Raw genomic sequence first — 26942 nt, 5'->3', positions numbered from 1 at the left:
CGCTCCGCAATAACAGAAGCCACCGCAGTGAGAAGACCACGCACTGAAACGAAGACCCAACACAGCCAAAAATAAATAAAATTAAAAAAAAGAAAAAAAATCTAAATTCCTCAATTTGAACCCGAGACCCTGCACCTTGAACTTCTATCTCCCTCTCCAGACTCACCTCTCACAACGACCTGGACAAATTCCCCATTCAGATGGATTCCTCATCGTCTCCTCCACCCCAGCCTTTTCTCTGGTCTCCTTTATTCACACTGTTCCCTTCAACTGGCATGTCCTCCCGGCTCTCGACTGATTAATATTCTAGCCCTGTCTCCAGGCCCAGTTCCGATGCCCACGCACCTGTCTCAGCCCTTCTGCCCCGTGTTCCCAAAGGGCTCATCCCTCTGTGCTCCCCTGGGGCTGTACAATCAGCCAATAATTATTAGGCAGATTTAAACTGAGAGAAAAGGGAGGAATTCTGTTCTGAAGCATTCTGAGAAGCGGAAGCCCACTGAGTTTAGAACTTTATTGCACCTAATATATTAAATGGATAATAGAGGTTTGACAACATGGTAATTGCCTGTAAAGACCTCTGCAACCACTGCCTACAACCCTCATTCCAGATGAACATTCCTGAGATGGTTCCAATGTTACAGACAAGCACTGACAACAAACAACACACGCGTCTCCTGATGGTGTTAAAGCTCCCTCGGTGGCAGCTGCCTGGAGGCCCTAAAGAGGGTCTTTGCCAGCTCGAGGGGATGATTTCAGTCCACATCTACCCTCCTGCTGGTCTTTATGGCAGAATTTATTCTCTTTTTTCTCAGCCTTTCCCGATTCATGTTTTCTATCCTGAAAACAAAGAAAAACACAATTATGCCCAGATGCCCAATCAGTGGTTATCGAAGTGGTGAGAGGAGCTGGCAGCTGAGCGGGAAGCAGAGCAGCCGAAGCAGCAGGCGCCGGCCCAGAAGCCTCCACTCCGGGTCCGAGTCTCTCCCATTCCCGGAGCTTGTCCACCTGCCTGCTGGCAGGTCGTGGGCTTCACCGTGCCTCCTTTCTTCCCTGTGTAGCCCCTTGTCCACACGAATTGGTTTGCAGAAGCTCAGGGAAGTTTCCGGTACCTGATTTTCTGAAGTGCAGCATCTTCTCTGGATGGCTCCTTGGCTGGCTGGCTGGCCTCAGTAATCATGTCTCGAATTTTCTGTAGGCAATCTGCCAGATTTCGGAACTGATAGCGGCTGCATTCAGAGGTAAGGATCAACTCTCCTGCCCTGTTGATCTTATTTTTGTGCTGCGGAGAACAAAGGCAAAACCAGAGTTCTACAGAGTAAAGGCCTAAAAGTGACTGAGGGTTAAAGAGAAAGGAAGGGGCCCGTGGTTACCGTGACCGCCATCTTCTGCCGTACAGGCTCTGCAATCCACTCGGCGCTGGCCAGGTGGAACCTGACTTCAGCCTTGGAATTTACTGTAAATAAAGGGAGGGGGCGCGGGTCACTGAGACGCTCGGGCAGGCTCAGCGCCGGGTGGCTGGTGACCACCGGATTCTGAACCACAGGGAGGTGAGACACCCACCCGGGGCTGTTTCTACCCTGTGTGAACTCGGGGATACAAACTGGGCTATGGAATGAGCCTGCAAAGATAGTGAGGCACATCCAGACACAAATAAACTTCCAGGAACCAAACGCCTAGTGCTTTCTTCCTCTTACAATGTACTGGGTTCTGAAAAGAACGTGGGGGGTGCGGAGGAGCAGTCTTACAATGTACTGGGCTCTGAAAAGACTGTGGGGGGGCGGGCGCAGGAGCAGGGAGCGGGTCCAGGAGAACGAAGGAAACCTGCTCTTGGAGCCGGCTGCCAGCTCACACTGTGACTTCCCTTTGCTTAGACTCCCAAGCCAGTCCTAGTCCTAGCAACCCACAACTGAGAGTCTGAGAATCAGACCACATTCAGAAGAATAAAGAGGGTTATTATATAAATGGGCGGTATTTAAGCTTCTGAAAAAAAAAAATCTCTTTACTGCCACATGAATGTAAACACAGAAGTCCTCAAGTCCGTCTCTCAGAAAAGCTTTAAAGTGAAAGAAAACAAGGCACCGTTGTACCTTTGTTAACATTCTGGCCCCCAGGACCACTACTCCGACAATAAGATATTGTCAAGCGATCTGAAAAACAGAACACACACCAACAAAATATTATCACAGGGAAAAACATGCAAACTGCTAATTTACCATCAACATCAGTATCCCTATTCCTCTCTCTTTCAATGACGTAACATTCAGATCAGTAAAGTCAGAGATTAGTTACAGATGTCAAAACTAAAATCAAGGGTCTCCCAAGGCCACAGAGAGAGCAGAGGAGGTGAAATTACAACCCAGGTTGTCTGCTTCTGGTCTAGTATGTTCCACTAGATCTGACTGCCCTTGTTTTTTGCTGTTAGTTTGTTTTAAGGCAAGGACTCTTGGGCTTCCCTAGTGGCTCAGTGGTTAAGAATCCGCCTGCCAATGCAAGGGACACGGATTCGAGCCCTGGTCCGGGAAGAAACCACATGCCGTGGAGCAACTAAGCCCGTGCACCACAACTGCTGAGCCTGTGTGTCACAACTACTGAAGCCCGCGCACCTACAGCCCGTGCTCCGCAACAGGAGAAGCCACCACATCACTGCGCACCGCAACAAAGAGCAGCCCGCTCGCTGCGGCTAGAGAAAGTCTGCGCGCAGCAACAAAAACCCAAAGCAGCCACACACACACAAAAAGCCTTATTAAAAAAAAACAGGGCTTCCCTGGTGGCGCAGTGGTTGAGAGTCCGCCTGCCGATGCAGGGGACGCGGGTTCGTGCCCCGGTCGGGGAAGATCCCACATGCCGCGGAGCGGCTGGGCCCGTGAGCCATGGCCGCTGAGCCTGCGCTCCGCAACGACGGGAGAGGCCACAACAGTGAGAGGCCCGCGTGCCGCAAAAAATAAATAATAATAATAAATAAAGCAAGGACTCTTTCAAAAGCTCAAGCTAAGGGACAAACTGAGTTTAATGTTCTATTCTGAAATGCAGTGGATGTGGACTCCCCAGAGGGGAGGTGGCTCTCATTCCTCGTGAGTTGCGCGTGCACCCCTGGGCCTCGGTCGCGGTCAGTGGATGAAAACACCTGCTGGGTGAATGAGCGCTCCATTTGGAGCTGGGAGCCCCGTCTTCTAACACCAGCTCATCACTGACTGACTTTGTGACCTCCACAAACTCCCACCGCTTCTCTGGGTCTTGGTTGGTCTGTTTTGGATCTGTAAAATGAGGTTTCTTCCTTCTATTTTTGTAATTCATGAAAAGCAGCCTTGTAGTATCTGAGGGAAGCCGGGAAGGCAGAGCAGAGGAAAAGTTCCAGAAGACTGGGTGGTGAGCTGCAGGGGCTTTGGGGGGCGAGGAATGCGGCCCCGTGGTGGTGGAGGGCCGGCCTCAGCGGGCAGCGGTGACCTCGCCAGATGGCTTCTGAGAGGCCCTTTGACAAATCAAATGAACTCATTTTTCTCAACAGGTGAGGAATACGTGTGGTTCCGCGGGGGGAGAGGCGGGCGGTTCTACCCCAGGGCTGGTGGCCTTGTCTGCATCCGTACAGGCCAGCCAGGCACGGGGAGACCTGGGCCCCTCTCAGAGAACACGAGCAGAGGCAGCTGAGGAGCGGCCACTGGGCCATCTGCCTGCCCGTCCCCCCGAGGCTGTCAGGAGACAGCCTCCCTTCTCTCTGGGTCTCGGCCTCCTCCTGCCTCAGGGCACAGCTGCGGGCCTCAAACTGCTGAGCAGCGCAGGACGCCGGCTCCTCTGCTGTAGACCGTGGTCGCCTGGCCTCCCTGTTTCAGGGTCACCCTGAGCAGCGCAGGACGCCGGCTCCTCTGCTGTAGACCGTGGTCGCCTGGCCTCCCTGTTTCAGGGTCACCCTGAGCAGCGCAGGACGCCGGCTCCTCTGCTGTAGACCGTGGTCGCCTGGCCTCCCTGTTTCAGGGTCGCCCTGAGCACGGGCCACCGGGCGCCGGCGCCTCTGGCTGCTCTCCTCTCGCTGTCTGCGCGCCAGAAACTCTCTGAACCTCAGGAGGGTTTTGCTTGTTCCTTTACAGGCCACGCCTTAGGCTTGATGGGCACAAAATTATGAAGTTATGCAAATGGTTTACAGGGAGAAGTCCCCACTCCTGCTCCCCAGCCACCAAGTTCCCGGTTTGTCCTTTCCCCTCCCCTCCCCACGGCAGTCCCTGTGTCCAGGGTCCTTCACATCCTCGCAGATCTACGTGTACATCCAGAAGTGTGTCTTTCAGATATATGTAAGTGAAACACAAATGGTAGCTCACTATACAGATGCTTCCGTACCTTACTTTTTTCAAATAACAATCAATTCATCTATCGTAAAGACTGTTCCACGTCACAAGACCATCAGGAGCTCTCTGTTCGTGCTGGGCACTGCACAGCACTCCGGAGTGGCTGCCTCATCACTTTTTTTTTTCCTTTCTATTCTCAACAATGCTGAAAGGACTCTGCTTTTGTAACCCCAGACAGTTTCTTTACTTTCATTGGTTTGGAGAGACCTGGAAGGAATGTGTGAGGGGTAGAGGAAATGACCGATTTTTTTATCAGCCCAAACTACTCACCTATAGGAATGTCGTAGTTGGCTTGCTCTGCATCATCCTGTAATGTAACATATACGGTGTCAAATAAACATTACCTACTGGGCGACTCCTAACTGTTCCAGGGCAACAAAGCAGAAATGATGTAAAGCCACGACATGAATGTAATACAACTATTTTCAGGTCTCCAGCAAAATCGTATCAGGATGACAGAAACATCTTCCCCAGACTCCAGAGGTACTGCCTCAGAAACACCCCTCCAGGGAAACGGAACTGACTTCTCCAGCCTTCCCTGCCGCTGCCCCCTGACTCCACTTAGCTAGTGTCGGGAACTACCAGCGCCCAGGGGAGGGAAGGTGCCACAGTACATGTACATCAGGCAGACTCCAAAAGGAACACCCTCTGCCAACCTGGAGCAACAAACCACGGGTCCCCTGTTCCTCCCCAGACCCCGGGAAGCTCGCATGTGAGGCTGTCTGCCTTCAACAGTGACTAGCACATCTGCCTTGAGGGCTTGTGTCAAGCTGACCTACTCACCCCAGGACCTCTCACCTTCACGTCTCCCCCGAGTTGTTCTTCCGAAGCCTCAAATCCTCGCATCCACAGGCCCAGTGCAAACACTACCCACTCTGAGGCTCTTCTGTGCCCCCAAGCTCAAAGTGTCTTCATCTGCCCCCACTCTGGCTGCGTTCATCACCCACCACCCCGTTTTTGCGGGGGGAGGGGGGCCCTGGGCCCCACCCCTACCCCCCCGCTGCACCGCATGTGGGATCTTAGTTCCCCCACCAGGGATCAAAACCGCGTGCCCTGCACTGGAAGCTTGGAGTCTTAACCACTGGACCGCCAGGGAAGTCCCTTCATCCCTTTTCATCTTAGAATTATCTGGGGGTGAAATCTCAGCCTACTCCACCTCTGCATCGTGGAGACCCTGGGCTGCGTCCTCCTTGAAGCTCGCTCTTCCCTCCTTCTGAGCCGGCCTCTCCAGTTTCCTCTCACCTCCCCGTGACTTTCTCACTCTCCTTTGCTTGCTCTTTGCAACCTTTAAAAACTCTGAAATGTCCTGAAATCCTTCCTCTTCTCTCTTTCCCTAGAACATTCCATCCATCTCCTTTGAAAATACCACCTTTGGGAATTCCCTGGCGGTCCAGTGGTTAGGACTCAGTGCTTTCACTGCTGGGGCCCCTGATTCGATTCCTGGTGCGGGAACTAAAATTCCACAAGCTGGGCGCCACCAAATTAAAACAAAAAAAACAACTTTGTTGATGACTCCCAACCTTTTGGCTCAAACTCAAACCTCTTTCTTGAGGTAAAACCAACTGCTATTCGAGGTCTCCTCTCTCGAGTCTAACAGATGCCTCAAACCTCCTCACAGAGGACCTCCCTTCCTAACAACCTGAAGTAGCTCTCTGGCTATCACATCAAAACACTCTGGTCTATCCATTACTTCTCGCTCTCTGGTATGTTTTCCCCATTTGTTTACTGTCTGCTCCTTCCGCTAGAACATAAACTCCATGAAGTGGGAACTCTGTTTTATCGTGGTGGTATCTGCAACGCTTGAAACAGTGTCTGACACAGTAGGTGCACAAGAAACTTTTTGTTGAATGTATGAACAGACAAACGAATGCTATTACCGTTCTGTCGTCTCCATTAATGGCAACACAATCCTTCCATTACTCAAGGCCCTAGACCTCAATTCCTCTTTTAATCTCACTTCTCAGGGAAAATCCATTAGCAAATCCGGTAGGCTTTCCCTTCAAAATTTATCTAGAACCTGACCAATTCTCATGACTCCTATTGCTTCCACCCCGCTTATCATCTCTTGCCTATAATATTGCAATCTCCTCACTGGTCTTCCTGTTCTTGCCATTCTGCAACCTCTTCTCTAGAACAGTGATTTTTGTAAAACTAAGTTGGATCATTCCGCTCTTCTGCCTCCATCACATTCAGGGCAAAACTAAAGCCCTGTAAGCCCTATACAAAGGCCTCCCCACAGCCTTCTCCCCTTCAGCTTCATATCTGAGCCCCCTGCTCAGCCACACTGGCCTGCTTGCTGTTCCTTGAACCAGCGGAACATGCTACTGCCTTGAGGGGGGTGGTACCTGCTGTTCCCTCCGCAGGGATGCTTCTCTCCCTGCTTTTCTCACGGCTCCCTGCTGCCTTGTTTCTCCCGAGTCTTTACTCAAGCATCACCTTCTCAGAGGCCTCCTCGGACCAGCCTACTTACAATTGTAACCCCACCCCCTACCTTAGCACTCCTTCTCCCTTCCGGACTTTATTTTCTCCGAAGTACTTATCACATACTCTATGTTACTGATTTTCTTCATTGCCTGTCTCCCTCCATTAAGCAGATAAGCTCCACTAGCATTAGGATTTTTGTGTTTTGTTCACTACTCTGTCCCCATGCCTAGCATCGTGTATACACCATGCTTTCAACTGAAGTTTGTTAAGTGAGTGAATGAATGAATAAATGAATGAACGCTCTCTTCCAATCCTGTAGGTGGAAACTCCATAGAACTGGGTGGGTCCAAACTCTCCCGCTCCGGGCCCTGATACAGCGCCTGCACACAGCGGACTGTCAATAAAGGTATCCTGAGGCAACGAACCAGAACCTCTGTTTCGTCAGGCGTGCTGGGGTTACTAGAGGCTAAGGACCACGTCACTTGCTAAAAAGCTCCAAAAGGGAGCTACTTGGCAGCTTCCTGCCTTAATTGTCCTCTGTGGACGGCACTTTTCCCTTGGGACGAGAATTTGGGCCTGAGGGACGGGGAATGAATGCGGAAAAGCTGGTGGTCTTGTAAGAAGCATAGCCAGCATGCTCTCCCGGCGCCGGCACACCTCTAGCCACACGGGAGGCCGCCAACCGCCCAGCCGCCCCCGTCCCCCGGTTGCTCGGGCAACCAGCCTCCTCCCGCGGCGACCGCCATGTTTGAGCGCGTCCGTCTCTTGGATTAGCAGCACGCCTGGCCAATGGGGCCCCGGCTGCCCGACGTCACCCAGCAAGAGTCCAGGAAACGCTCCTTCCGTCCGGCCCTCCCGGCTCACCGGAACCCTCCAGGCGGTGTCCGAGCCCCGCGATTTGGGGTAGAGCTTGTCCAGACTGTAGATGCTCTGGAATTCGGTACCCTCTGCCTGTTTGTTCAGAGGCCGGTGGGGGCAGCGCGCGGGCCGCGGGAGCAGCCAGGATTCGGCTCGGTTCAGGCCCCAGCGTAGCCACCGTACGGCCGCCATGTTCGGGTCTCGGGGCCGCTTCCGGTGGGCGTTTTCTTCCGCGGTCCGTGGGCTCGCTCTTCCCTCGAGACTTTGGTTCCGCTAGACCTTTAGCGCCTGCCATGGGGAGGAAGCGAGCAGAGCTTCTGGCGTTGCTCTCGCGCGGAGCTTATTAGAGGCTTCTGGTCGGCCGCCTTCAGGAGGCCTGGTTGGTGCTTTGAGGGCATCTGCTGCGATGGGGAAGACGTTGGCCAGACAGCGAGCTCTCCAGGGAGCCTCCTGGTGAAAAGAACCCCCGGATGCCGTGTCCCCCAGAAACACCACTTTTCTTCCTTTCGGTCTGTGCCTTCCTGGACCTATGTTCCCCCAAATCTCACAGCATCAACGAAGCATGCCCAGGTTCATCTCCATCTCCTTTACTCTTTGCCACTTTTTTTTTCACATCGCTCAATCTTATTTTTGTGTCTGTTGCCTGTCTCCCAGCCGGAATGTAATCACCTCCAGGAGGGCACTGGCTCATTGCTGGATCCCCAGTACCCAGAAGCTGGCACGTCATGGGTACTCAATAAATATTGTTAAAAGGGATCCTTTGGGAAGGTGTTTTGAAAGTTGAGTTCCGCCAGAGCTGAGTTTTAGTAACTTCAGGCTCATTCGCAAGGCAGCCTAAAAGCAAATCCCTGCTGAGCACCTGTGTGAAGGCTCTGCAGGACAAATACCAGGATGGAGGAGAGGCGGGCAGGTAGAGAAAGAAATACTTTAGACAGTGGACACCCGCCCCAGCCGCCTGCTTTGTGGAGCTTGATGGCAGTCTCTCCAAGCCAGGAGATGAGGGGAGGATGGGGAAGTAGGTAGAGATTCAGACAGCCACAGACAGCCTAAGCAGAGCCCTTTTTACCGGACTGTTAAAAAATGAACTTGAAAACTGAGAAGTTCTAACTCTGAGAAAGGTTTAAAATAGAGCAAGCAGTGTTTGGAAACAGGTAAATGTTAGCTAAGTTGCTTTGTCGAGAGGCAGTGTGGTAAACGAAAACAGCTCAATAAATGTTAGTGATTATTAGTAATACTAGTGGTTATTTCTTAATGGCGGGTTCTATTTTTAGGAAAAGCACAATTACCTAGAAAAACATGTCCTTGGGAATGCGGCTGTTTGAAATAGGAGATCGTCATCAAGTCAGGGCTTTACCATCTTAGCCTCATGGATAAAGGCAAATTCTTTAGGAGGGAAAACAATACTTCCCAAGCACTGGCTTTGCAAACCCAGACTAGGAAGGGAATGGCAATTGACATGCGCTTTGGGGGCTCTAGGCTTTAAAGGGAGTCTCCTGGGACCCTCCCCGTCTGACTTAATCCCATGACCTCAGAGGGAACAGAGGCGTCTCCATGGTGACTGGAAAAAGCTGCTCAGGGGAGCAAAGCCAGGGACTTGCCCAGGTTGACGGCTCAGGGATTACGAATAAAACCACCATCCCATGGCATCACTGCTCTGAGGCTGGGTTCCAGCTCTGCGCCTGACCCAGAGTGATAGGAAAAGGAAGCTGTAGGTTTCCATGGCCCCAAATAAACAGCCTGCTCAGGCCATCTGGTGGCCTGGATTCTGGGAGAGGAGGGGGTAGAGGAGAGAATGGAACAAGCTACCCTGTGGTGGATAGAGGAGCAGCTGGCAAGCTCCTTTCACCTGCTGCTGCCAAGAACCATCCAGCACAGAGGCCCTTCTGGGAGAAACAGTCCTGAGAGGTGCCACCTGTTCCCTTAAAAAGGGGGCACTGAAGGCTGAGGCCAACCTTCTTCCCTTCTCTGGTTCTCCATAGGTTGAATGGGTGCTTCAGAAGGGGACACGCATAGGGGCGAGAAGAGGGGAAGAAAAGATAAAGGATCATCAAGCCATTTCTGGTAGCTCAGGAGCTTGCAGACACCAGGCCTTCTCTATAGCTGTGAGTTGGGGTACCACCCCCATGTAGAGGGGGTCCACAGGATTTTCCTTTCTTCTTTTCTGGAGTGCCCTAGGTCAGACTGGCTCTTAAAACTCAACATTACGTGGAGGTAGGGAACATGCAGTATCACACAATGGGATTGATCAGGTCTGGGTTCGACTATTTCTATGTGATTTTTTTTTTTTTTCCGGTATGCGGGCCTCTCACTGCTGTGGCCTCTCCCGTTGCAGTGCACAGGCTCCGGACGCGCAGGCTCAGCGGTCATGGCTCCCGGGCCCAGCCGCTCTGCGGCACGTGGGATCTTCTTGGACCGGGGCACGAACCCATGTCCCCTGCATCGGCAGGCGGACTCTCAACCACTGCGCCACCAGGGAAACCCCTCTATGTGATTTTGAATTACTAACTTAACCTCTAAGCCTCAGGATCCCCATCAGTAAAACAGAGATTTTACCGCTGCCTCATGAGGTTGCTGAAGGCCAGGGTGATTTAAAAGGCAAAGGAAGCCTTCCCTGTTGGCACAGTGGTTAAGAATCCGCCTGCCGATGCAGGGGACACGGGTTCGAGCCCTGGTCCTGGAAGATCCCACATGCCGCAGAGCAACAAAGCTGGTGAACCACAAAGCAGGTGTGGGTTGGGAGGAGGGATTTCAAAATCAGTACAGCAAGGAGGGTCCACCCCACGGGGTACCCTGCAAGGCCACGTGACCGGCCTAGCTGGTACTCAACAAATATGGAAACTTCCAAGATTCTGCTACTTAGAGCTGTTTGGCTGCCAATCACGGGGGTGGTGAAGCTCAGGCTGTGCCCCTCCCCCCCATAGATAGCTGTGTGATGGGAGGCGGGTGTATGAGGTGCACAGAGACAGGACCATGGCTCCATTTCTGGCTTTAGATTACTGGTGCGTTTTTTATTAAAGAAGAGAATAAAGCATTTGTAAATATATTTCTCTCATGTATACTTCGAAGATGACGCTGGTCAGCAGCTACAGAACCGGGGAGCAAACAGGCAGAAGCCCTTCCCCCACCCGTCCCATCCCACCCCACCCCCTCCACCCTAGGTGCCGGAGACACACGGATGGCTGGGAGCTGCCCAGCTCCAACGGACCAAAGGTTCCAAGATGTGTGAATGGAAGGACCAGCTGACAACTCTCATCACAGTGCCGCCTGGAAAGCAGGGTGGCGCCTCCAGGGGGGTTGGGCAGGCTTGTTAAGAAAACCCCTTTACCCCTTAGAAACAAGTAAGGCATGAAGGTTCCCCACTGGGCTCCCAGCACAGAGGCCGGGGCTACTGACTTCCACTGCGTTGTATGGCTCCTCTGATTTCTAGGGTCTCAGGAAGAAGGAACTGGGAGCCCTGAAGAATTTCTCAGGGCAAACGGGGGACCTGGGCATCTCTTAGCTGAAGCTCTTAGCTGAAGCTGGACCTTCTGAAGCCTTAACAAAAGACTAAACCCCTGACCCAGCTGGGTCCTCAAAAGCAGGCATTGTATGGGAAGGAGGAGACATGTTCCCCATCTGGTCCCATTTCCCAGTGTGGGGTGAGACTCTTGGGCAGGCCCCAGTAAAGGGGGCCAAGGGAGGACGCTGGGACCATGGGCTGGTGGCACACATCCAGGACATTCTGGGGGTGGCAGGCATGACCTGCGGTGGGGTGGGCCTGGGGGGAGCAGGGGAGTGAATGAGACACATCATGGTCCCTGAGATGGGGACAGGCAGAGGCCAAGCTCGGTGAGTCAGAGGAGGCATGCAGAGATAGGGGGCTCCCACTGCCCAGACCCCTGGAAGGCTTGATACCCAGAAGGCATTTCCAGGGCTGGAACCCGGGGAGGCTGGCTCTGAGTTGATTGGCTACAGATCTGCAGTGGGCTGAGGATCTCCAGGGAGAAGCCCGCCCTCACCAGGGCTGGAGTCAGGCCACTCGGGCCTGGCTCAGGCTTTCTGCTCTGCATGGCAGGGGCTGTCTCTGACCTGGTCAGGACCCTCGAGGTGGGACAGCTGGTGCTAAGGGAATAACAGTGTGTCACAGCTGGAGAAGCAGTGGATGGTCCAGGAGACCCCTGGAACCTGCAACAGCTGGCTCTGGGGTCCCCCTTCAAGTGTTTTCAGTTGTGGCGAGGGGTCAGGGAGACCCTGCCTTGCAAAAAAAACTCTCAAAAAAATAAAAATAATGGAACTTTGAAAAAAGAAAGCCAACTGGTCCAGAATGGCTTTCAGAAGCCTGGCTACAAATCTGAGAGCAAGGCCCAGGGTCAGGGAGTCGGGTCTGGGAGAGCGGGGAGTGGGGGCTGGGAGAGCGGGGAGTGGGGGCTGGGAGAGCGGGGAGTGGGGGCTGGGAGAGCGGGCAGTGGGGACATTTGGCTTGCAGACTCTCGGCTGTGCCTTTGGGCTGGCGCGGGGTGGTGGAGGGTCCTGGGAGGCAAGAGGTGTTGACCGCCTCCCCCGTCAGCAGGGAACGGGTGTCCCCCGCATGCTCCCTGGGTCAGAGAGCAGCCTCCCTCTGGGGTGTATTGCTGCTAAAGGGCTCCCTCTCTCACCAGAGGCTGCACAGCCCAGGTGAGAGGGACCCCACGGCCTGATCCTGGGGGAGGCCACTGGCCGGGGAACCTTCACTTGCCGCTGTGCGTCTTGACTTTGGTGGCGTTGATGTCGGCCTTGGTCTTCTGGATCCTGGAGAAGATCTCCTTGAAGAGCGCCTTGTACTCGGGCTGGCTCTGCTCCAGCCGCTTGTCCACGGCCTCCACGTGCTGGCTCAGGCTCTTCTCGCCCACCTTGGCCTCCCCCTGGCCCTCCTCGCTGCCCCGCAGGTCCTTCCACGAGCTGTCCCGGGAGATGGGCCGCGAGGTCTGCACGCCCGCGTGCCGCACCCCCGCCCCGTGCTGCCGGCACTTGCTCAGCAGCTCCTCGTACTTCTCCAGCAGCGCGTGGTACTGCTCATCCACCTCGCGCAGGATGGACATGCCCCGCTTGCGCACGCTGTTGGCGTGCAGCGTGAGGGTGCCCACGTGCCGGCCGGCCGGGTCTTTGGCCACGATGGCGTTGAGTGCCGTGTCGCTGCAGCTCTTGCGCACGGTGTGGCCCGGGGACGCGGCCGGAGAGGAGACCCCGTCCTGGGCGCCCGAGTCGTCCCCGCTGCCCGGCTGGGGGTCGTCGGCTTCAGGTGCCTGGGTGAGGGGCGCCAGCAGGGCCTCGGCCAGGTGGTCCTCCCGGCCCAGCAGGTAGGTCTTCGCCTGCTTCATCTGCTGCAGCTCCAGCAGCTCAGCCTCCAGCTCCTGCACACGGAGGCGGCAGCCCTCCATCTCGCACAGCCGCCGCTCCAGCTCTGAGTACTCCTGCAGCACCACCGCGTACTCGTGCTCAGCCCGCTGCTGGCGCTGCCGCTCCTGGCTCACCTGGGAGCGCAGCACTCCCACCAAGGTCTGCAGCCGCTCGTTCTCCTGCTCCAGCGGCCGCGGGCCCAGCTCCAGGGAGGAACTGTGCAGGCGGAAGGCATCCTCGCACCTGGGAGGGAGCAGGGGCAGGTGGGCAGAGGGCGGTGGGCACGGCCAAGGCCCCGGGAGCCCAGCCGCATCTCTCTCCCCGACGGGGTTGGATGGGCTGCCCCACCTAGAGTCGCTCTCGGCCTTTCTACCCCTGTTCTCTGCCCTGGGAGGTTGCCCTTAGCTTCCGCCAGGTTTCCTGGCTCTCTCTTGGGTTCAGCCAATGGGAGGCACTGGCAGGAGGGCCAGGGGGATGGGGGCAGAGGGAGGTCACGGGGAATGTCTCCTCCTGGGCTCCTTCCCTGGTTACTGCAGGCCAGACAGCGCTCTCCCTGCCTTCTAGGTTCCAGTAACCTCCCTTCTCCTGGTCCCTTCAGGCCTCAGGATGGTAACAGCTCCTTGCTACTGCAACCCCAGGGTGCTGCAGTGTCCCCCTGGTTTCCCCGCACCTTGCCCACACCTCTTTATTAAGCACTGCTCAGTTACTCTGGGCGGAGGCTATCTGTCTCTTGCCAGGACCTTTATTGAAACACCCACTAAATACACCGTGTGTGCAGTATTCTTACATTAGGGAGTCATCCTACTCAAAAGACTTAATGAGAACTGAAAGGTAGAGTTGTTAACCCCTCCTGGGTGAGAATTCTGGCTTACTAAACAAACAGGTGACCTTGGATAAGACACATGATCTCGGAGTTTCAATTTCCTCCTCTGAGTAGTGGGGACGATAAATCACACCTTAAGGTACTGCCGTGAGAATTAAATCACTTAGCAGAGCGGTGGGCACACGGCCAGTGCTCACAGGAGCCAGCTGCTGACTGTCGTAGCAACGGGAGCAGCCCCTCCAATAGCCTGGACAATGCGGCAGCTCTCCTTCCCACCTGCTGCGGGGCGCCTCCCCGCCCTTCCCTGCCGTGGTTGGCAGCCCCGGGCACTCGGAGACACGGTCCAGGGTCCACCTCACCTCCCCTCACCTACCGGGGGCTGGCGCACAGCTCCTTGAGGCAGGGGAAGGTGTGGATGGTGCGCCGGCGCTCTCGCTTCTCCCGCCGCACTCGCAGTTGCTCCAGGTCCCGCAGCTGCTCCACCTGGGCCTGCAGCTCCTCCACCTGGGTCTGCAGGCGCTCGATGGTCTCTGTCAGCCTGGGGATGGGGTGGGGGACACACGCATGGGAGGGACTTTAAGGGGACGGGGCCAGCCCTCCTCACTGCAGCCCTAGGGGGACTTGGGGGTGGGGGACAAACAGGTGACCTTGAGCCATGCTGCCCGGTGTTGAGGTCAGACAGGGAACTCCTTGTACGTACGCCCAAGGACCCACTCTTTTCCCCCACCTCCCGAGGTGACCAGGCCGAGCTGACCATTTCTCCTCCGTGTCTCCTCGGTTCCTTGTACACCCATCTAATCACTTATCACCCTATAAAATAAAATATTTTGCAATAAAATATTTACGTGTCTGCCTTCCCTCCCAGAGGGCGGGACAGTGTCTTTGCATCCCCATCACTGTATTCCCCAGTGCCTAAAACAGAGCCTGGTGTGTAGCTCGTGCTTAAAGAAGGTTTGTGTCCTGAATGTTAAGCCAGCCCAAATCGACAAGGACAAACTCACTACCATCCCGGGTTCCCAGACCGGGGCTTCTGAAAGAAGGAGACTGAGTCACACCCACTGGTCAATACGCACACATGTACACCCAGCCCTGGGCCTCTCCTTGGCCATCCCCAGCCCCCGGCTCCCAGCCCTCCACCCGGCCCTCACCCATGGATCTTCTGCTGGGCAGCCTTACTCTCCAGCACCAGCTTCTGGTTGGTCAGCTCCAGGTCTCGGGCCGCCAGGTCCAGCTGTTCGTACACTTTGGCGTGCTGATCATTTACGTGCCGCAGCGTGTCCAGCTGTTTGGTCAGGTACTGGGGGTGGGGGTGGGTGAGTAACCTTTCAGAACTGGGTTGGGGAAAATGTCTCCGCCTGGGCCCTCCTCCCACTTCTAGGAACAGGTTTGCTTTGGGGTATTCGTCTGCAGCAGAGGGAGGTGTCAAGATGGTGGTGCAATAGGGCTGCCTGGGACAGTTGTGCAGGTTGTGAACTGCACAAGGCTGTTGGGCCGAGCCTGGGCCTGCTAAGAGGGCACCTTTTCCTAAGCTGCACAAAGGTACACACGGGCCAACGGGTCCTTGATGGGTGGCGGAGCCTGTGCAGGGCCCGTGTGGCCCCTCACCTCAATCTCCTGCACTTGCTCCTCGTTGGTGGAGTACATCTGCTGCAGAGACTGCTCCAGCTCCTTGTTCCTCTCCAGCAGCGTCTTCCCCAGCTCCGCAGCTAAGTGCAAGTCTTGGGGGGGAGGGGGTGGGGGGGGGGATATGAGCAGCTGAGAATGAAGTTGGAGGACCCCCGCCATTCCTGTTCTGAGCACTCATTCTGGGCTGGGCCTCTGGGGACCCTGAGAGAACCAGGACCCAGGGGCCACCCCTGGGGAGACTCCAGGCCTGGAAGGGGATGTAAGCCACAAGCTAAGCCTGTGCATTGGCTGTCACTTCTGCCTGGAATGTCCTCTCCCCAGACACTCCCAGGGCTCACCCCTCTCTGCCTTTAATGTCACCTTCTCCAGGAGGCCTTCCTCAGACATTGACCTCACTGACCTCAAAACTGCACCCTCCCCCACGCCCCACTCCCTCCCTGCTTCATTTTTCTCCTGAGCTCATATCACCACCAATTTACCAAACAGTTTGGACCCTTATCTTGTTCGTCTCCCTTGACTAAATTGTAAGCTTACAGGGCAGGGATCCTGCCTGTTTCGGTCACTGATATTCCCAGGACCTAGAACAATACCTGGCATAGAGCAGGTGAATAAGAAATCTTTTCTGAAAGAATGAGTGAGTGGAATGTGATAAGAGCATCAGCAGACATAGGGGCAAAGTGCCCTGGGATGACAGGTAAAGGAGAGTTCACGCAGGGGACAGTGGGAATCTCAGGCAATGAGCAGCCTTGGAGTTGGGTTTGGAAGGGCGGCTGGAGCTTACTGAGAGGGGGAGGGGCAGAAGGGCTTGCTGGGTGTTAGAACTGGACATGGCTTCAGGGCTCTTTGGCCCAGGACTCCCCGGGTGGCACAGTGGTTAATCCGTCTGCCAATGCAGGGGACACGGGTTCGATCCCTTGACTGGGAAGATCCCACATGCCCCGGAGCAACTAAGTCCACGTGCCACAACTACTGAGCCTGCGCTCTAGAGTCAGCGAGCCACAACTACCGAGCCCACATGTCACAACTACTGAAGCCTGCGCACCTAGAGCCTGTGTTCCGCAGCAAGAGAAGCCAACGCAATGAGAAGCCCGCGCACCGCAACAAAGAGTAGCCCCCGCTTGCAACTGGAGAAAGCTTGCGCGCAGCAACGAAGACCCAACGCAGCCAATAAATAAATATATTAAAAAAGAAAAAAGAGAGAGAGAAAACAGGAAAGTAAAAAATGGTGCAATAAAAATAAATATTAAAAAAAAAGCTCTGGCCCAACCTCCTTATTCTATGGATGACAGGTTGAAGAGGAAAGAATGAAACCCGAGGTTTCATTACCTGGGTTATAGCCACATTGGAAGCAGAATTCACATCTCCTCACCCCAGTTGGGTACCATTTGGTCCTAGTGACACACGCCCCTCTCCAAAATCTTCTCCTTTCCCTGGGCAGCAAAACCAACCTCTTCCCCCAGTAGCCCCGATTCTTGTACCCTGTGGGACCGGAACCTCCTCTCCCCAATCCCAGCCAAAGGTAAATGAACACCTATCAGAGAGGTCGGGAGGGAACCTGGCCTGTCTTTAGGGGGCTGTATCGTGGGGAAGGGGAGGGGTTAGAAGGGAATGGCAGGTGCTGGCATCCCTAAAAATTCTCTCAGTGGGTCTGAAGTTGGTCGAGGGTACCTAGACATTTGGGGTGGGTATTTCCCCATACATAGGCCTAACTCCTTTTAGAAGCAAAGGGTAATATATAAAATAGATAACTAGTAAGGACCTACCGGATAGCACAGGGAACTCTATGCAATACTCTGTAATGACCTATATGGGAAAAGAATCTAAAAAAGAGTAGATATATGCACAGGTATAACTGATTCACTTTGTTGTAGAGCAGCAACTAACACAACATTGTCAATCAACTATACGCCAATAAAAATTTAAAAAAGAAAAAAAATTTTAATATGTTTGTAAATATACTATTATTTATATTTAAATATATAAATATATGTCTAAGGGAAGCCTAGGATCAGATTGTGGTCTCAAAGAGGAGGTCAGATCAACTTAGGTTGTGTGCTTGGTGGAAATTCAGCAAGACCACCCCTAGTTCGTGATGAGGGAGGCACGCCAGCTTCCTGCTCCCTGTAATGGGATGGCGGACATTTGGCTCATCCACAAAGCTATCAAGTAATTCATGTATACGTGAAAAAGAACAGACGGTCACGCTAACTTTTTTTTTACCCTTGGGAACTGTCAGGTCGTCTGTGACGAGGCCGCTGCTAGGGATGCTGCCTCCTGCACTGGCGTGGGAGGACAGGCTCTGTGGGTGGCCTGCATGAAGGCCCTGAAACTTAACCTTGAGTCCAAGGTCAGAGGCAGAGTGAGGAAAGGCCAAGAACAACTGCACTTTATGCTCTTCCTTCCAGGTGAGCATCTGAGCTGTGTGTGTATTCCTACTGCCAGTGGGTTGGGCTGGGGCAGCTGTCATACTGCAAGTCATACTGTAAACCGGGGATATTGAAGGCAGCGAATGTGACCCGGGCCGCTTAGCGATTCCGAGATGCGAGATGCAGGAAGGGAACACAATAGAAGCGGCTTGGGGAGAATCCCAGAGACTGTCTCAGGGAAATGGGATCACAAATGCAAGCTAAGCTGGTCCGAGCTGCCAGGAGGGATCATGAGAGAAGTCTAGAAGCTGCAGGGCAGGGAGCTGAGTAGAGCCAAGTGCTGGGGAACGGACACCAGCTAGATGAGGGCTGGGCACGGCTTTGGCTTCGGGGAGGGTGCAGCTCCCTCTGGACCACAGGGGGAGGGAGTCTTGGGAGTGGGCGGACGGGAGAGCTGGCTAAGCCAGAAGTGGAATCTGGAGTAATGAACAGCCTGTCACAGCCAGATTAATGGTTACACTGGACCAGGCCAGGGAAGGTACTGAGTCTGAACTGGCATCTCCTCTGCCTGGACCCCAGCATTTTCTGGGGTCTCCTGCAGTGGGCTGCAGCAGTTTTGCCCTCTGAATGCCAGCAGAGGTGTCGCCCAGGAGCAATGCCCCAGAGCCCTAGAGAGAATGGCTGGGAGCCAGGGGATGTCTTTGAAGAGAAATCCTGAAATCCTACTGCCCCTCCTGGTTGGGGTCAGGGTGGGACCCCCTAGACTCCAGAGAAGAGAGGTAGGGAAAGGACAGAGGACAGACATAGGGAAGAAAAGACAAAGACAAAGGGGGCAGAAGGAGGCCAGCTACCACCTGGCAGGGCTGCAGGGGTCCTGTTCACAACCTCCGGGGCACCAAAGTCAGGAACCCTGGGTGCGCAGAATTGGGGTCCGGTCACCTCCCTCCCCTCGCCATGTCAGAGTTCTCCCCTGAGGCTGAGACTCAAGGTCAGGAGCCCAGGACCTCAATTCTGTGACTCAGCAGTCATCTCTCAGCCTGGAAAGAGGTACCCACAGGGCCGGCCACACCTCGTCCAAGGTGGGGGAGGGAGGCAGGCAGAGAGAGAGTGCCAGTGCTTAATAATTAATGGTTTTTTCTATTTTTACTGGTGCTGGTGACAGTGGGCAGAGGGAACACAGTGAGAAAGGAGGACCCTGTTTGTCCCAGATGCCTGCCTCCACTGGGACGGAGCAGCATCAAAGTCAACCAGGAGCTTGATGGCCAAGCATCTGAAAGTAAAGTTGGGGCCCGTCCTCAGGGGAGTTGGGGCTAGCTGAGAAAAACCATGTCTTGGGACACTCAGAGGGGGGCAGCTGGGCGGGAGAGAATTTGGGGAGCGGGTGTGGGGAAGGGGGAAGGAACAGGCACCCGATCCCCCACGTGTCTGGCCTTTGGTCCGCGTTCACCCCACCATCCAGCCTTCCGTGCCAGTCCCCATGGGGTGCCGCAGCAGCTGTGCCTGGGACTTCCTCTGACTCCCACCCCGGCACTCCAGATAATTCCTACTTTGCAGTCATGTGTGGTCTTTTCGCATGGCTCTGTGCCTCGGTACAGGCACCCCCTCCACTTAGACTGCCGGCCTGCTTCCACTGCCGGGGCGGGGCGGGAGGGCCCTCTTCACCCTACAGCTCGGAGGGGTGTGTAAGCCTTTACGCGTCTCACAGCAGAAGGCCCTCACTTCTGTTCTCACTGTCCGCAGGGGCTCACTGCTGCAGAACCCCTGTCGCTCCGTCACAGGTGCTACTCTGATCCCATTTCTGCCTCCTCTGCTGGACTGTGGAGACTGCGAGGGTGGAGATCACGTCCCAGGCTCAGCACAGCACCTGGCCTACGGCAAGCAGACGTTTGGCTTCTGGTGGAAAGCTCCAGTGTCTTCTGAGACTGTCTCATTTCTGGTTTCCCTCCTCGTTCCTGGGCTCTGCCTGCTACTCAGGCTACGAGGCAAGGCTGACTGCTGCAGACCAGTAAGGCCAGAAAAGCAGGGGCCTGTGGGGCCCATTCCCGACCCCAGACCCAAAGCATGGCTGCCCGGCCCAGCTGGAATCTCGACATCTCTCTCCCTCTCCGGATGCAGCACATCTCCCACCCCTACTCCCTAGCTCCTTCCTCCCACATCTGGGCCGGGCACAGTGCCAGAGACTCCTTTAGGGGTGCGGGAATGAAACGAGACAGCAACAACATCAGCATCTGCCTCCGAAGAGGCCATCTTCCCAGGCACTCAGCTTCCAATCTTTCCTTCTAGGCCCGCCTCTTCCATGAAGCCCTCTCACCGCATCCTGTCACTCCCACTCAGTTCCAAGCCCAACTCCACCTACTCAGGTGCACCCAGGAGGCCAGGGCTGGGACTACTCCCAGCTCCCAGGATAGTGTCTGACATTTAAGTGGAGCCTGATATGTGTTTGTGTAATGTGAGGTTTTGGGGGTAGCTGCCCAGGATGGGGAAGGGGGTTGTTGCAGCCAGGACGGGGCATTTCACTCCAGGCAGGGAGGCTGAGGGTAGCCTCTAGGACACAGAGGTGCGGTCCAGCCCAGCACCCCCACCCCACCCCCCGTCCTACACTGGTCCCGCAACGGCTCTGATTAACCCACGGTCCTGAACACAAGGGCAGCGCCTCATCTACCAGCAAATGTGGCCACGTGGGGATGTGGGTCAGGGCCGGAAAACAAAGGCTCCAGGACCTGGCTAGATGCCTCACATGAGGGCAAAGGCAGGCGTCTGGGCCCCATGGATGGAGACCCAGAGCAGAGGGTGTCCGCACACACTGAACCAGACTGTGTCCACACCCACCAGGCTTGCTGGGTGACTGTGGTCACTTCTAGAACATGTTTCCTAGCGCCTCCAATTCTCACCATCCAAGAATGAGGCACTTTTCTTGGGAGGAGAGGTTGGGTTTGATCTCACTCCAGCAGGCCCTGGCCCCGACCCTCTTAGGCCTCCTCCTCCTTCCTGTCCTAACAGCCCCACCCCCTACTTGGAGTGACGTCACCTCGGCCACCTCATCAACCCCTTTCCAGTCGCCCTCTCTGCCCTCAGATGGGAGAGAGGGGAAAGTGACTCCCTGTTTACTCAGGCTCTGATCTGGGGCACTGCTCAGAATTCCCAAATCTGATCCCCTCCAAACCTTGAGCCATTTGGGAGAAGGCCAGCAGGGGAAGGACCAGGGGACTCCTCCCTCTGGAAGGCAGATTGGACTCCTAGTAGCCTCCGCTTCTCCATCGGCAAGGTGCCGGCACCCCCATCACCTCCCTGGGTAGAGGGGAAGGGAGTTGGGGAAACTTTCTAGGAGCTCAGGAATCCTGGCAGGGAAGTGTGCTGCTGGATTTGGAATGGGGATAACTTCCTCCCCCCTCGGCCCCCCAAAACCCCTCTCAGCAAAACAACCAAGGAGCCACCTCCTGACCTCCAAAGACTTCCAGCCAGTACTCTCAGACCCCCCCAACAATACCCGGGGCGCCTGGGCAGTTCCTGCCTCTAAGACGGGGTGGGCGAACGGGCTGAAGTATGCCCCTGTTGTTCGGGCAAAGAGGAAGACCGCTCCCCCCAGTTTTGCAGGTCTTCACGTGTTTGGTTCGGGTCTTCCCGGGCAGCGTCCCCTCTCTCCACGTCCCCATTCTCCAGACGCATCTCCTCTCTCAGTCCGGCACGCCGGGTGCAGCCCAGCCCTCCCCGGGGTGATACCGCCCAACAATGGAGAAGCGGACAGGGGTCGCGGGGCGCACCCCGCTTTCCTGCCCCCTTTGCTCACCCTGCTCCAGGTCCTGCTGGTCGTACCAGGGCTCCTCTTCCTCTGCGGTGAAGTCCTCCATCCTGGCGGCCCTCCGCATGGCCCCGCAGGCGGCGGGCTGCAATTGGGCGCTGCGGCGGCGCGGCTCAGGGCCGGGGCGCGGGGCCCGGGACAATGCGGCGGAGGCGGGCCGAGCCTCCCGCGTCGCGGACTCGGGCTGCAGTGCCCCCGCCCGCGCCGCGCCCCCTCGCCATCGGCCGTCGGCCTGGCGCCCACAGGGGGCTGGCTCGCTGCCGCGGTCTGGCCCGGCTGGGGTCCTGCAGAGCCCGGGGCACCGGGCGGCGGCTGCACAAAGGGTGGAGGGGCGGGGACGGCGGGCGGGACGGCGGCAAGGAGGGCCCAAGCCCGGCCGGCAGGTCTGGGGCGCTAGGAGCGAGCGGGTGCCGCGGCGGGCGCCCCCTGCCCGACTCCGGCCAGCGCTGCCCCCCGCCCGCCCGGCGACACCAGGAGCCGCCGCTGCATCTTGGCGGGGTCCGCCCCGCGCTTCCCGAGCCGCCCGCTCCGCGGGGTGGGGCCAACCGCCGATGGCCAATCAGGAGACGTATGCAAAACTGGAGGCGGGGCCGAGGGCGGTATCTCCGCAGCGTTGAGGTTCGGCTGCTGCTGAACCAACCCCGCCTTCCCTTCACAGTCGACTCCAGTTTACATCTCAATGCCTAAAATCATTTTATTTTGTTTATCTATTGTTGTCTCTCTCTCCCCGTAGATTTCCTGAAAGCAAGGATCTTGTCACTCTTGTTCACAGCTGGGCTCTTCAGTGCCTAGAGCAGGCTGACCTACTGCTACCTTCCACGGACACTCTTTGAATGAATGAAAATTAATCAAAAATTACCTTTAAGAAATTGTGTTTAAATGCCTGTGGCCTGAAACCTCACTCCAGGAGTGGTGAACTTTGACTGTTACCTCCATTCTGGGCCTTTCCCTTTGAGGTCCTGTTTCCCTTTCCCTGGGATTCATATCCTATACCCAACTATACCCATTAAACTATATAAGTGTCACTTATCCGAGCATTCTTTCCTTAAAGGAGTTTTCAGACTCAGGTATACATGTAACTCACTTTTATTAGGCCCCACCATGTGCTGGTACTGTTGAAGCACCCTGAGTATAACCGACTCTGAATCTATGTGGCAAATACATCAAACAAAGGACTTGTATCCAGAATATAGAAAGAACACCTGCGAATCCACAAGAAAAAGAAAAACAGCCCAGTAGAAAAGTGGGTAAAAGACTTGACCAACACTTCACAAATGACCAAAGTGACCCAATCAACATGTGACAAGTTGTTGAAATTCTTGAGAAGGAGCCACGGTTGTTTCTGTAACAAATTACCCCAAATTTAGTGGCTTGAAACAACACACACTTATTATCTTACAGTTTTGTAAGTTAGAAGATTGACATGGCTCTTGAAGACTGAAATCTAGTTGTTTGCAAGGCTTTGTTCCCTTCTGGAGGCTCCAGGGAAGGGTCTCTTTCCTTGCCTCTTCCAACTTTGAGAGAGGCTGCCCACGTTGCATGGCTCATGACTCCCTTTTCCCATCTTGAACGCCATCAACAGCAGGTGACCCTTCTCACACTGGATCACTCTGACTTGTCCTGCCACCTTCTTCCACTTTTAAAGACCCTGTGATTACACTGGGCCCACCTGGATAATCCAGCATAATTCTCCCATCTCAAGATCCTTAATTTAACCACAACTGCAAAATTCCTTTTGCCATGTGAAGTAACATATTCAAAGATTCTGGGGATTAGGTTATGGACATCTTTGGGGATCAGGATTCCATTTACACAAAGTTCAAAATTGGCAAAACAAATCTAATCAGGATAGTATTTGGCCTTGGGGAGACATGGGGGAACTCTGAGGGGCCAGGAGTGTTTTATTTCCTGATCTGGGTGTTGGTTACACACAGGTGTGTTCATTTGTGAAAATCATTGACCTGTATACTTACGTGCACTTCTCTGAATGTTATACTTTAATAGAATAGTTTACTCAAGAAGAAGGAAAAAAACACCCTATGGCTAAGACACAGGTAGTTTCTGCTCTCGTGTAGCTTACATTCTAGTGGGGATAGATAAGTGATTACAACCTGCAATGTGCTGTGAAGGAAATTAACAGGCTTCTGTGAGAGAGTCTGGGGGGAAGGTTCAGGAAAGACTTCCCTTAGAAGGTGACATCTAAGCTGATACCTAAAGGATAAGATGGTGCCAGCCATGCCAAGCTCTGTGGGGAGGATGTTCCAGGCAGAGGAGACAGCAAGATCAAAGGCCCTAAGAGCTCGACATATGTTAGAAACTGATGCAAGCCCAGCATAGCTGGAGTGGAGAGGATAGAAGACAGATGAACTGGAGTTAGGCCCATGGGAAGGAGTTGGGATATTTTTTTGTTCCCAAGTACACAGAGAGAACCAATAAGAGGCTTTTCGTTTTCAGTTGTGAAATATCACTAGCAATTTTAGAGCATGGATTGGAGGGGGGGCAAGAGTGGAAACAAGAAGACCAGTTTGGAGGCTTTTGCAATCATCTAGAAGGGAGGTAACAGTGTGATGCGCAAGGCTGGTGGTAGTGGAAATGGAGCGAGATGAGAAATATTTGAGGTGTAGAACTAAGATGTGCAGATGAATTGACTGAAGAATCAGAGTGATGCCTTAGACGTCTGGCTTCAGTAACTGGGTGACAGTGATGCCATTTACTGAGATGGGGACAAAATGAATCTAAGGGACGAACAGGTTGGGTGGCTGTCCCACAGGGATCTGGTCACATTCCAAAACCACCAAATCCCTTCCCATTCGTTCATTTCTTCATTCTGCAGCTGTGTGGAAATGTACCCACAGGAGCCAGGGAGTTTAAGGAGTCCCCAGAGGAGAGAAGAGGCAAAGGGCTGAGGGCCACGTCCTGTGCAGCGAGGATGATAGCAATGAAAGGCAACCCTTCAACCTGAAAAGTCACCGCCAACGCCTACAGCTAAGGATGGTTTCAGCGATGCCTTAGAAGACCCCCATGTTTGAAAACATCCAGCTCCTGGGTCATCTCTCAGCTTTTGGCCTTTACCACACTGACCACACCCTCAGCATGACCAAAATACCCTCCCTCCCTGTGGACACCTTCTCCCTGCCCCAACCACAGAAGCATTGCCTGGCAGGGATAAATAAATGTCACAAAGGCTGAATTCTTATTGCTGCCTGAGCACAGGGTGGAGTGATTCAGGCTGGAGTCCCTGGATCTCATGAGGCTGGTGTGGGGTGGGAGTGAGCTGAAGCTGGGCAACCGGCTCTGCCAGGTTGGTGGAACCTCCCTGTCCCCTCTGCAGGGGACAGAGGGTAGAGGCTGGGTGGCTGAGGGCTGTGGTGCCTGCTATCTGCCAGGCCTGTGCTGGGCCCTTTGCCTGGGTTGGTTCACCAGTGGTGCCCAGTGGGACCACTCCCAGTGCCTTCAGGGCAGACTTGGTATTTCCTAAACTGTGCCATGAGGAGGAAAACAGATCTACCTTTTATTTTTTGCGGTACGCGGGCCTCTCACTGTTGTGGCCTCTCCCGGTGCAGAGCACAGGCTCCGGACGCGCAGGCTCAGTGGCCATGGCTCACGGGCCCAGCCGCTCCGCGGCATGCGGGATCTTCCCGGACCGGGGCACGAACCCGCGTCCCCTGCATCGGCAGGCGGACTCTCAACCACTGCGCCACCAGGGAAGCCCCAGATCTACCTCTGAAGAAGGAAATTCCTCAGCTTCCCTGAACTACCAGCCAACACGCCCTGGGATCCATTTCTGGCCTTTCCTCTAAGCAGGGCAGAGTCAAGCCCAGGGGTGGGAAGTATAAACTACCCGACCTTGGTAACCCCCAGAGCATGGTACCTCATCTGCGTGTCAAGCAGACCTATTTCGTGGTGTTCCTTGTCAGGGGCATCAAGACTCGAGGCTGATGGTCAGAGCCTCGGTGGATTCGATGTCCCCTCAGCCTTGGGCACTATGATTCCCCTGGGGTCAGTTTCACACTCGGGCGACCAGGAGCGCTCCCCGAGCTCTCACCCGAGCTCCCGAGAAATGCAAGCCCAGATGCTGGATTTGGGACCAAAGCACAGGTACGGAACCCCGGGAGAGCTAGGATCCGGGACTTGAAGATGTAACCGCCCTCCCCGAAGAGCGTGAGCGCTGCCCCCTCCACCCCCAGCCCAGCCCAGCCCAGCCCAGCCCACCGGAAATGACGGCGCGTGCGCAGGCAGCACTGACGTTAGAGAGTCCCGGCGCTCCCAGTCACACGGGTCACCCTGGGGGAGGGGCAGGGTGCCCAGCCCGCGCCTCTGGGCCGTCGGGGCATCCACTGACACCACACGCTGCGCATCTTGGGTGCTGCCACCCCTGCAGGCCGCGCTCCCCTCCCTGTCCCCAGACCCGTGATTTTAGCGCTGGGCTTACATTGCACTGAATGATCTTGCCCCATCTGTCCTCTCCACCATTCTGAGGTCAGCGCCTGGCAGGGAAAGGCACTCAGTACATTTCAATGAGCGAAGTCATCTGGAGTCCAACCCCCTTTCCCCCCGTACACCATCGGAGTGCGTCCCAGACAATGTCTGTTCTGAAAGGGGAATTATGTTAGAGTCTCACAAGTCCTTGCGGTCAGGAAGTGCTACCCCAAATCCCTGCAGTTTAAACCCTCCAGGCCTGTCATCAGCAGTGACCGTTAGGATGCTTATGCTGAGGGTGTCCCTCCTGTGGGGTCATTCTTACTTTTCCTCCTTTGATACCTCCTCATGGGGTTGTTGGGAGGGGCTATAAACTCTTGGTCTGAGTTAACACAGGCCAAGGGCTTAGAACAGTGACTAGGCCATATGAACACTATTCAGTGTTTGCTCTTAGCATCATTATTATTGTAACTTTTTTACCTGGAGGATCCACTCCTTGCCTGTCACTACCCCTCTTCTGGCGGGGCTCCTGACGGGAGTGCTGGGGAGACTGTCCAGGGACTTTACCTTCCTGGTGGGGGGTCACGGGGGCAGGTCAGGCCTGAGACACAGGCCTAAGAGAGCTGTGGAGAAGCTCCAGGCACATTTGCTCACTGCTGGCTGCCTGGGCTCCCACTGCAACACAGCACTCGGTCCACTGTGTGGGATCCATCTCGCTCCCAGCAGACTAAAAGCTCCTTGAGGGCAGGGACTCCAGCCGACACATAGCAGGTGCCTGATGAAGGAACAAATGGATGCTCTAAAACCAGTGGCAGAATCATATTCCTTGGCCCTCCTTCTTTATCCATCTCCACCCCAGAACAGATCCGCTTGCCCTACCTGAAAGGCTCCTAAAGGCACTAAAAACTGAATCTGAAAAACAGTGGGTGAAAATG

The 26942-nt window shown here is 55.0% G+C and overlaps 2 protein-coding genes across 2 annotated transcripts; both read right to left on the bottom strand.

Annotated features, from left to right (window-relative positions):
• Nucleotides 1-497: 497 nt before the first annotated feature.
• MRPL58 (mitochondrial ribosomal protein L58) lies at nt 498-7829 on the bottom strand. The gene is made up of 6 exons (XM_059996464.1): nt 7626-7829; nt 4608-4644; nt 2088-2147; nt 1371-1453; nt 1110-1279; nt 498-837 (listed from the first exon to the last, which is right to left on the bottom strand). The coding sequence occupies exons 1-6, from the start codon at nt 7809-7811 to the stop codon at nt 753-755; spliced, it is 621 nt and encodes a 206-aa protein (XP_059852447.1). The 5' UTR covers nt 7812-7829; the 3' UTR covers nt 498-752.
• Nucleotides 7830-10778: 2949 nt separating this feature from the next.
• CDR2L (cerebellar degeneration related protein 2 like) lies at nt 10779-22055 on the bottom strand. Its single transcript, XM_059998259.1, has 5 exons — nt 21577-22055; nt 15403-15515; nt 14946-15094; nt 14171-14335; nt 10779-13217 (listed from the first exon to the last, which is right to left on the bottom strand). Exons 1-5 carry the CDS (start codon nt 21653-21655, stop codon nt 12326-12328), a joined length of 1398 nt encoding a protein of 465 aa, XP_059854242.1. The 5' UTR covers nt 21656-22055; the 3' UTR covers nt 10779-12325.
• Nucleotides 22056-26942: the final 4887 nt, after the last annotated feature.

Source organism: Delphinus delphis, chromosome 19 (assembly GCF_949987515.2).
Source record: "Delphinus delphis chromosome 19, mDelDel1.2, whole genome shotgun sequence".
In the NCBI taxonomy this organism is placed as follows: domain Eukaryota; kingdom Metazoa; phylum Chordata; class Mammalia; order Artiodactyla; family Delphinidae; genus Delphinus; species Delphinus delphis.
This window is presented reverse-complemented; position numbering and strand designations above follow the sequence as displayed.